The 10048-nt window shown below is 43.3% G+C and overlaps 3 protein-coding genes across 3 annotated transcripts in view; 1 reads left to right on the top strand and 2 right to left on the bottom strand.

The window, feature by feature from the left end:
• LOC115537192 (E3 ubiquitin-protein ligase RNF31-like) overlaps nt 1-3663 on the bottom strand; it is a 28599-nt gene extending 24936 nt beyond the window's left edge. Inside the window, exons 1-6 of the mRNA XM_030348916.1 lie at nt 3463-3663; nt 3027-3222; nt 2353-2499; nt 1588-1743; nt 735-791; nt 7-14 (exon numbers count right to left, since the gene is read on the bottom strand). Of these exons, the coding sequence (XP_030204776.1) occupies nt 7-14; nt 735-791; nt 1588-1743; nt 2353-2499; nt 3027-3221 (563 nt within the window). The 5' untranslated portion in view covers nt 3222; nt 3463-3663. The remainder of the gene's footprint in view (nt 1-6; nt 15-734; nt 792-1587; nt 1744-2352; nt 2500-3026; nt 3223-3462) is intronic.
• Nucleotides 3664-4802: 1139 nt separating this feature from the next.
• On the top strand, nt 4803-8176 carry psme2 (proteasome activator subunit 2). The gene is made up of 11 exons (XM_030349324.1): nt 4803-5095; nt 5605-5637; nt 5727-5789; nt 5878-5964; nt 6608-6653; nt 6826-6923; nt 7177-7245; nt 7355-7422; nt 7620-7674; nt 7762-7848; nt 7944-8176. Exons 1-11 carry the CDS (start codon nt 5048-5050, stop codon nt 8022-8024), a joined length of 735 nt encoding a protein of 244 aa, XP_030205184.1. The 5' UTR covers nt 4803-5047; the 3' UTR covers nt 8025-8176.
• A 306-nt stretch (nt 8177-8482) lies between these two features.
• lsm5 (LSM5 homolog, U6 small nuclear RNA and mRNA degradation associated) lies at nt 8483-9971 on the bottom strand. The gene is made up of 5 exons (XM_030349325.1): nt 9835-9971; nt 9136-9231; nt 9003-9030; nt 8843-8915; nt 8483-8716 (listed from the first exon to the last, which is right to left on the bottom strand). The coding sequence occupies exons 1-5, from the start codon at nt 9878-9880 to the stop codon at nt 8684-8686; spliced, it is 276 nt and encodes a 91-aa protein (XP_030205185.1). The 5' UTR covers nt 9881-9971; the 3' UTR covers nt 8483-8683.
• Nucleotides 9972-10048: the final 77 nt, after the last annotated feature.

The following is a 10048-nucleotide window of genomic DNA, read 5'->3' as shown; positions in this document are numbered from 1 at the left end:
CTCTGCTGCTGGACCTGACCAGACAGACAGACAGACAGACAGACAGACAGACAGACAGACAGACAGACAGACAGACAGGCAGGCAGGCAGGCAGACAGACAGACAGACAGACAGACAGACAGACAGACAGACAGGCAGGCAGGCAGACAGACAGACAGACAGACAGACAGCCAGCCAGCCAGACAGGCAGGCAGACAGACAGACAGACAGACAGACAGACAGACAGCCAGCCAGCCAGACAGGCAGGCAGGCAGACAGACAGACAGACAGACAGACAGACAGACAGACAGGCAGGCAGGCAGACAGACAGACAGACAGACAGGCAGGCAGGCAGACAGACAGACAGACAGACAGACAGACAGACAGACAGACAGACAGGCAGGCAGGCAGGCAGGCAGGCAGGCAGACAGACAGACAGACAGACAGACAGACAGACAGACAGGCAGACAGACAGACAGACGACATGCGTACAGGTCGGGAGTTGAATTTCATAGGATATGAAATTCAATATAATGTATTTATTATATTCAAATATACAGGCATTTTAATATTTTTTCTTCAGTAAATGTTCGATCAGGAATATACATGCTGAATCTTTATCAATATTAACTTTAATTTTAGGTTTCAGGTTTATTGTGTTGCCATGGTGAAAAGAGAATCCCGGTTACCCAGAGCCAATAGGGGTACGGTAAACGGTAAACGGTAAAAGCTGGGAGGAAGTGGATTCTACATACCTCTGGAACGACCAATGGGAGGACGTCTTTAAAGAAATCTGGATTAGGATGGTTTCCCTGAGACAAACAAAAAGGAACCAATCACAGGGGAGAGAAGAGGAGGAGGAGGAGGAGGAGGAGGAGGAGGAGGAGGAGGAGGAGGAGAAGGAGAGAGAGAGGGGGGAGGAGGAGAGAGAAGGGGGAGGAGGAGAGGAGGGGAGAGAAGGAGAAGGAGGCTCAACTCCTTGTTTCATGCACAGCGACAGACTCCCAATAGGGTTCAGTAATAGTTGTAGTGGAGCTGCGGTGGTGACTGCTACAGCAGGCCCCACAGGTTAAAGTTTGGATCACCGATGCTAGACCGAAACATAAATGATCACATTCATCTGATCTTTCCTCACGATCCGCTAGCTGCCCGCCCATTAAGCAGGTCGTCCAAAAAATGCGTCTCTGTAGGCAGCCTATGCTCCGAGATCATACACAAAATCAAACGTTACTACCAACCACTCAAAACCAAAATAAATAGTATGCCAACCAATCACCGACAAGGGGGGGGGAAGGGAGGGGCGAGCCGGCTCTGTTTGTTTGGATCCTTTCTTCAAATACCAACAGAAGTGACGTCACCCAACATCGCTGATTCATGAGTAATGAATGAGTAATATCACACTTTTAATCCACTGCAATTGGCACTCTGGTATCATCCTCAGGGAGGTCTTATTACAACCTCTTGGCTCCACTGTCTCGGCCCAGATACTCCTGTTACATTCCTACTTGTAGACTTGCATGATATTGTGATTATTGAACATACTGTAGGCCTTCGGTAAACCGCGGATCAATAACTGATACGCCAGTGCCTCCGGTCCATCACCGGTACCTTGATGAGCATCTCCAGCTCCAAGCGCAGGCACGTGACCTCGAGGGTCACCGCGGCGACCTTGTCTCTATCGGGCTGCAGGACGTCGTCAGGGAACACCAGGCCGTCGACCTGCTGGACGGTGTAACCATAGAGATAGAGGATGCCCCGCCCACCCTGTGGAGAAGGCCATCAAGGAGAGGCGGAATCAGTGCATTTAAATCAGGGTTGACTTACATGTTTGAAGAACTAAGGAAACATGATGATAATATGTGAGCAATTGAATATACCAAACTTGTAAACCATTACTTGTCTGAATAGTGGTGAAGACTGTGTTTTACTTACTATGTTAAGTGACTAATCATGTTGTAGTAACATACTCCCCTGGCCATCTACATCCAGGATAATTTCCGACTATAAGCAAGCACTTTGTGAAAACTATTTCAGAACTTCTTCAGTTACTTTAGGCTATGATCATGAAACAACAACGCTGCCACTCACATAAGTCGACTCTCTTGCTCCACCAAGTGGCCACTGGTATGTACAGAACATGTTATTTCCTGTAATGTTTCACTTGGTGGAAACCTTTATTCAAAATTTCAAAGCGTCCCACAATACCGTCAATGAATGTATTCATAGCATTGGTGACTCCAGTGGGCATCTAACCGCTAACTCAGTACCTCGAGAAGGACTGAGGAAGAGGAAGAGGAGGAGGAGGAGGAGGGAGAGAAGGAAGAGGGGGAGGAGAAGGAGAAGAAGAAGGAGGAGGAGGAGGGTCTAACTGACCTGCATGCTGTCCACCTGAGCTTTGAAGATGGGGTTGTTGTGCTTGACACTGCGCCAGTAACGGGGTCTGGCAAGGTTGTGCAGGTTGAGGCCATACTTCTCCAAAACATTCAGAGCTTTGACCAGTCTGCCCATTCGCTCCACAACCTAGGGGGACGGCAAGAATGACAAATTATACACCGCTACTGTAAACAACAATAAAAGGTGGAGCCTTTTTGATTTTAGAGGGTTAGTTCAGGATGTTTAATTGTTAATTCCAAAGTACCATACATGAGAGCATTGTCTAATGAAGTAGGCCTAATGTGTGATGTAGAATCTCCATTATATATCTACATGGTGAAACCTGTGACTGGACTCATACAGACACACCTATTTGCACTCATGGATAACACTGATCGCTTGTATCCAACGGAGAGATTCGACATTCTGAGTGACAAAAGAAGCTGGGACTAAACTACTCTTGAAGAAACAGAGCTGAGCAGCGACCACGCTGAGAAGAAGATATTAAAGCGTGAAATTAATTAGACCCAAACCCTAACCCTCTCTGATGCAATAATAACAACTGGTTGTCCAACGGAACAGCATTAATCGAACGGACCCCATCATCATCATCATCATCATCATCATCATCATCATCATCATCATCGTCGTCGTCCCGGGACCCGTGAACACACCTGCGCCCTGCCGTCGCCCACGGTGTTCCCCCGCACTATGGCTGCGGCGTCGATGCTAAGGTACTTCTGGTTCAGGGGCAGAGGGAGCTCCGCCATGGACTGGACCCCGGCTTTGACCTGCGGTCCCGACCCCGCGGTGGTCAGCTCGGACGCCACTCTCCTCCTCAGCTCCAGCAGCTCCAGAGTGGCCGTCATTCTGGGGGGAGGGGGGGGGGGGGGGGGCTCAGGTCAGTCCCGAGCAATGGAAATGAAAGCGATTCAAAACGATAAATAATTTTCCTAAATTGTGAGTGGAAGTTATCGATTAGATGCGTCTGGAGAAAGGGTAGCTCATTATTCCATCGCCGTGGAATAATGAGCTAGTAAGCCCAAACTTTGTAGAAAGAAAGCGAAACTTAAGTCCGCTTGGTATGAGACCCTGAAAGACAAAACCTACCTCAGTGTGTTTCACGCTTTCGTTTCTCTTCCACTTCTTTTTGTCCTCGTCCTGTGAGCAGATCATGCACTCGTACTCGGTGACTGAATTACCAATTTCCACCTAAACGGGCGTTTTTTTTAGGTGTGTGTCATGTCAAGGGAGGTCCGAAGTGAACTTGCTGTCACTTCACGTTCAACACCAACGCTTATGGTCTGCGCATGCGCAGACGATAAGCGCATACAAAAAACAAGTGCAGATGCGCACACACTTGGGTTTGTGGCCGTGAAAGAAGTGAAAACTGTTCTTCTGCTCCTCAGGGTCGTTCTACAAACGTATTAATTATTTAATATGCATTGTAGCACCTTGAGGTCATTGATGTAAAGTGCATTATAAATAAAATGTATTATTATTATTATTATTATTATTATTATTATCATTATCATTATCATTATCATTATTATTATTATTATTATTATTATTATTATTATTACTTCCTTCCAGCAAGATATGAGTGTTTACAGGGGGATGACTCGGCCCTCCCCCGAATAAAACTAAGTTTCTTCCAGAATGCATTTGATGGTTGTCAGGATTTGTCCAATTCTTTTAGCAGTTAAAATATGGTGTACTATTTGCTTTGCTATTTTGTAAATCTAAAGTTTGTTGGAATTGTACGGTTGGCTATGGATGATGTATACAACTATAATGTCCTAGTATAACGTCAATAGGTATCAATGTCGAGTACAGAGACGAGACGGACTTTGGAGCAAAAACTCATCCAGGTGCCACCTCCAGGCGCCGGGATGGTTGATTCAATCAGCTGTTATTCAGCCTTATTGACACTGACCTCACGGAGGAGAGATAAGGAGATAGTTCTACTCATATAGTATTGAAAGTGCAGTGACATCACTGTTATGGAGGACTTCGGTGACCAGGGGTGATGCCGCTGGTGGGAATGGCACAGGCGCCGTGTGACACAAGTTACATTTGACCATTTTAATTGTACAATAGTATATTCTATACCAGTGCAAAATGTGGGGAAGACCATTATTTAAGCCTGTGATTTATTTGTGGGTGCCTAACCGATCACAAAGGTGGGGTGCATAAAGTCATGCCTTACGATGAACGTCTTCCTGCTCCTCCTGAGAGACGACCATGATCTGCAGTTTTCTAGTTTTAATATGCAGTGGCTGAGAGGGGCCACTGGGGGCGGTAGTAAAACTGTATATATATTTGCAATATATTTGCAAATATTTGCGTAACACTGTTTTCTAGTTTTGATGTGTAGTGGCTGAGGATGGCCGCTGGGGGGCGCTAGTACGTTAACGTGTAGTGGCTGGAAAATAGCCGCTAGGGGCGGTAGTACATCCGCCCAACATGTCTCTCTTTGTCAAACTCAGTGGGGCGGCGCGACCCAAAAAATAAATAAACCGAAAGTAAAAAGCGAAGGAGGAAGTTGACCGACTCGAACGCGCTGCTCTCCTTGTTGTCCGTCCGCTGCTGTCTACGGTCTGTCCAGAACCACCTTAACACTAAGAGGTCTACGCTTTGTAGTGTTGGTTTCAGCCCAAGTTGTCATACTTGTTGTCGTCAAAGAGCCGCCAACATGTCCAAAGCGGTAGTTTTGAAGATTACAAAGGCCAACGCCGTTAAGGTAAGGGCGATGTTTCCCCTCAAGTCGAGGTTCTGTTGTGTTGGACCAATATATGTCAGTGATATTGTTTAGATGTCCAACATGAAATCAATGGCTCATGCATTTCATGTTGGACGTCTCAATAATAAAGTTTTTTGCGTAAAGTGCGCTAAAGCCCGAGGGAAAGTACCGTCTCTAGACTGAAACCTGCAAAGCGAAACTAACTGCCGGGTTTGGTGCAGGCCAATATAATCGCCATGTCACGTCGTCCTTAACTTCGTGTTACACCGATTGAAAATGTTTTGTTTGTATGTATGTATGTATGTATGTATGTATGTATGTATGTATGTATGTCATTCAATTATGGCACCCATTGCACTCCTGATCATCCTCCTCAATTTCTTCTCCTATTATTTCTTCCTTGCTTAGTAAGGGAGTTTTTTCTTGCCCTCTCAAGCCCCTTGAGACTGTACCGTGATTAAAAGCTATACATATACAATTTAATTTAAACTTGTTTTTATTTCCTATAGGTTGACAACTTTCGTCAATCCCTTTATGCCGAGGTACGTCTCCGACAGACTGTATTTGTAAATAATATAAGCACATAATTGCTTTAGTTTCTATGTGACTAATGTGCCTTTTCTTTCCTCAGGCTGAAAACCTATTCTGCAACCATATCCCAACAAAGATCGTGCAGCTAGACTCCCTCCTCAAGGTAGTCATTAACTCCATGAGCGAATACTATATAATACTGATCATGTGCTGTAAACATGACATCATGTTTTCTTGTCTTTATCTTCCAGGAGGATGTGCTTAGCATCACAGACATGACGTCCATTCATGCGCCTCTGGACATTCCCATCCCAGAAGCCCCCACCCCAGAGGAAGAGGTAGGCTGTCTGGGGGGGCGGGGGAGATGAGCAGAGCTGCTTAAAACATTCGAGGGGGGCATCAGTTCCTCAGCGATTGGCTGGCTTGGAGTATCAGTCAAAAATGTTAATCCCTTCTAACTGCTACCAAAGTAAAGTCTAGTGGCTAGAGTGTTCAACTCCCAATGGAAAGCTACTGGGTTTGATCCCAGATCTTCAGTCGACCTATAGGCAGCCTAGAACCAGATCGTTGAACCTGACCGGCTCCTTAATAGAATGCATGTGTATTCACTGTTGGAGTCGCTTTGGATAAAAGCCATTACTAAATCGCACTAAGAGAAATACAAATGACTTTGGGAGCCATCATTCGATCCGAATCTACCTCATACCTCATTGGTTGTTGTTGATTTTAGCTGACATCAGTTGTTGTCCTCATGCCCCACCCATTTGAACACACAGGGAAGGGAAGTTAGGTGAATTTAGTGCCAAACCAGTTGAGCAACAAAGTCGGTGTAACCATTAACGCTGGTTTCTCCAAACAGATAGTGCTGTGCCAAGGCATGTATTTTAGGAACAGACCAACAAGTCAGTCAGATTAGTCCCTGAGTCTGTGCATTATTCTCATCCCATAGTTCTCCTGAAACATGCATTATATTTTTCCCAGGAAATGGAGACCGACAACGAGGATGAGAAGAAAAAGAAGAAGAAAGGTACATTAACACATTCATTGAACAATTTTGAACAACCACATAAAAAAAAAAAACATTTTGATATTAATGTTTCAAAGCTAATGTTAACATTCATAGCTAATCTTGCAGGTACTAGAATCTGCTCCTTATCAACAATATGAGATAATAATGAGATAATATTGCTTTCTGTTAGCACCAAAGTGTGGTTTCATCAAGGGGAACGAGAAGATCACCCTGATTCTGGACAGACTGAAACCAGAGATCGTGTCCTTCAGGGAGACGATCATCACAGTAAGCTATCTCACTCTACTGTTTATGACCCAGTTACCCACTGGCAGCTTATACTATACAGATTCAGCTGATAGCAATCTGAAACCTCACTGCTAGAGGCCACCATAATTCTACACACTTTTAAAATATCAATGGTATTGTTTATATTTAATAATGTTTTTGAAGCTATACATTTTCCCTATTGAAAAATTACTTGGATGGAATCTGTCAAATGACACGTTGTACTTTAATGTGCCTCAATTTGTCACAATAGGTGTCATGCTGGATTCAGCACCTTATCCCAAAAATAGAGGATGGAAATGACTTTGGGGTGGCTATCCAGGTAACCACACACACACAAACCCACATGAACACTCTATTTATCAATGGTTGTTGTACACGGTGAGAAGTCTATGTCGATCCTCTATGGTGAACTTGCATTACTATCACAGGAGAAGATCTTGGAAAGATTAACAGCAGTCAAGACCAAGGTAGACACATTCCAGACCAACATAAACAAGTAAGCTACAACTCAAATAACGGCTCTGTTTAGGATAAAATTATGTGTGTATGCTTTTAGAGTGAATGTCTCCCTCCCTATGCTCCAAATGTACTGGTATTTGCATTAATCAAGTTACTTCCTGTCCGGATGTATTGTTAAACATTTTACGTATAAATAATGGTTTGATAACTAATGGATGATGGATTGCACTTTAGGTACTTCTCAGAGAGAGGAGATGCAGTGGCCAAAGCCTCCAAAGAAACTCACGTGGTGAGTGACTCCACATTTGTCTTATTAAGAATTAAAATACTGTCTGGTGGACATGAGAGGAGTGTGATGCCATGGTTTACCCTGCAGATGGACTATCGCTCCATGGTCCACGACAGGGACGAGGCCATCTACGCAGAGATCAGAGTGATCATCCTGGACATCCGTGGTTTCTACGTAAGTCTGTCCATGCCGACAACGTGCGGCCTACCGTACTGCTGGGACCCAACCCGTTGAACTTCTACTTACTTTTGTGTTCTTTGCTCCTATAGGCGGAGCTGTATGACATCATCAGCAAGAATGCAGAGAAGGTGACCAATCCCAAAGGAGAGGAGATGTCTTCCATGTATTAAATCGCAGCGGAGGGGTTGCTATAGCGATGGTACAAGAAGTGTCAGTTAGATTGCTTAATTCACTGCTCAGCCTGACTGCCCAGCAACATATTGAACAGCCTTAACCGTTTCCCAGAATGCATCAGTTTATACCAATAAACCATTCACTAGGTCTTGTGGTGTTTTGTATATAATTCAAATTATTACTTTCTGGGGGCATGGGAAATGTATTAAACAGACAAATATGCAATAGGACAAAATTCATACTTTTTATACTTTCAGCTTCCTCATTTTGTTAAGTCCTTATAGTGAAGGAAAAACCTGAATCAGTTTTTGCTTTTGAGATCAAAATGCATTTTCACTCAAGGCTGTAAAAGTTCAGTTGGAATTTGAGCCTAAGTTCTGATAACCACTTTATTGGGCCCTCATCAATAAATCACATACAAATGAGTAGATTAAAATACTAAGCCAGTCGAATATATTGTTTTAAAGTTTATTTATAACAAAAAGTGCTCAATATCAAATGTGGTTAACTGTTGGTCATATTTAAATCCAGTCTCCTTAATTTGCAACAAAGTCATAACAAATATTCCTCAACCAACAAATGTAAAACGTAAAGATCGTCGACTAACATGGATGCCAAACTTAAACAGGTATGTCATATTTCAGAGTGAAGACTTTTATACTTCTGGTCCTTCTCCACCAGGAATTAGCTGAAAGAAATGATACAAGGGGTAACTATTTACATCCACAACTATTTAGTTGTTGATGGAGCAGAAATTTGAGTTTTACAGTGTTGTGGTTAAATATATAGGAATTCCAAAAGAGGATTATCATACCATCGTGATGTTGTTGCCGTTGAGAAGGATCTGGTCTAACTTGGTTATTCTCCGTCCCTCAGGTGTGATTTCACTATTGTGCAGAGAAACAAAAGAACAGTTCATACAGTAGATCAAAGCAAAAGCTGTCAAAATCAAAGGGCAAAAAATGATCACTTACAACTCTGTCACGTCCTCCAACACCATGTCTGAAACCGCAAGTTAAGAACCAATACAGGGAATATTGCAATATCAAAGTGTATTACGACAAAGAAAACACACACACACACACTCACACATTTTGCGAAGGATACTGACAAAGTCGTCGAACCCGAGCAACGTGCCGACAATCTCCTTGTCGGTCTTCATCACGATGTGTATTCTTGAACCGATGCATTTGTCCACCAGCTCTGTAAGAAGATGAAGTGACTTCATGATTCACATAGTTAAAATTGACAAAAACATGACTGGTGAAGAGAGACCGGGGTTCATTCATCATAAGGCACATAAGCAGCATTCATGAACGGTTAATAAAAACGGTATGGAAGAGGTTTTAAGACTTAATAAAACCTAATGATGATGTATGTAATACGTTTCTAAAGTACATAAAATGTTTTAACATTTTTTCTGATGAACAAACTAGCATATTACCTCATCGAAAAATGATCTGTGTGAGGTTAATAACCCAATTTATCTAAATATTAATTGAATGGTTACTAATGCAGTACAAAAAGGGATTTTTGGTTTCTGGCCATTTTTAGATGTTTAAAACATCCACCGGGTCAAATTGACCCAGGTACATTTGTGTTGTAGGCTACATGAAAAACGAACATAAGGAGTATAAGATGTTGAGTTTATAAGGTGCGACGCGGCGGAACGTCCCGGCAGCGAGGTGATTAGAGGGCTAGCCGACAGCTAGCGGGTTTAAAGACCCGCATATGAAATACACAGTTCGATATTAACTAATCAATGAGTGAGTGACAACAAAATAACGTTATGTTAGTTATACAAACCAAGCGGGAGCAATTGTGAGGGGTTTGTTGCTGGTGTTGCCGCCATGTTTCACGAATTGAAAGAAGAGTCAATAGCAATGGAGACAAGAACGGCGCCGATCAGACCAAAGTAGTCAACCATCGAACCACCGTTCGAGGCGCAAGGCCCCGTCTTTATCGTGTATCTGTTTAGAATACATTGCGGATTAATGATTTATACCGCTAATCAATCAGT

This window comes from Gadus morhua, chromosome 23, assembly GCF_902167405.1.
Source record: "Gadus morhua chromosome 23, gadMor3.0, whole genome shotgun sequence".
Taxonomy (NCBI): domain Eukaryota; kingdom Metazoa; phylum Chordata; class Actinopteri; order Gadiformes; family Gadidae; genus Gadus; species Gadus morhua.
The sequence above is the reverse complement of the archived record's forward strand: the minus strand, read 5'-3'. Positions and strand labels throughout refer to the sequence as shown.

Bases quoted from the DNA above. Each gene is read 5' to 3' on its own strand.
- psme2 (XM_030349324.1), top strand. From the start codon at position 5,048: ATGTCCAAAGCGGTAGTTTTGAAGATTACAAAGGCCAACGCCGTTAAG. The intron at 5,638-5,726 runs GTACGTCTCCGA...TTCTTTCCTCAG, and splicing joins GTCAATCCCTTTATGCCGAG to GCTGAAAACCTATTCTGCAA. The intron at 5,790-5,877 runs GTAGTCATTAAC...TTTATCTTCCAG, and splicing joins AGCTAGACTCCCTCCTCAAG to GAGGATGTGCTTAGCATCAC.
- lsm5 (XM_030349325.1), bottom strand. From the start codon at position 9,880: ATGGCGGCAACACCAGCAACAAACCCCTCACAATTGCTCCCGCTTG. The intron at 9,232-9,834 runs GTTTGTATAACT...ATCTTCTTACAG, and splicing joins CTCACAATTGCTCCCGCTTG to AGCTGGTGGACAAATGCATC. The intron at 8,916-9,002 runs GTAAGTGATCAT...TCTGCACAATAG, and splicing joins TTGGAGGACGTGACAGAGTT to TGAAATCACACCTGAGGGAC.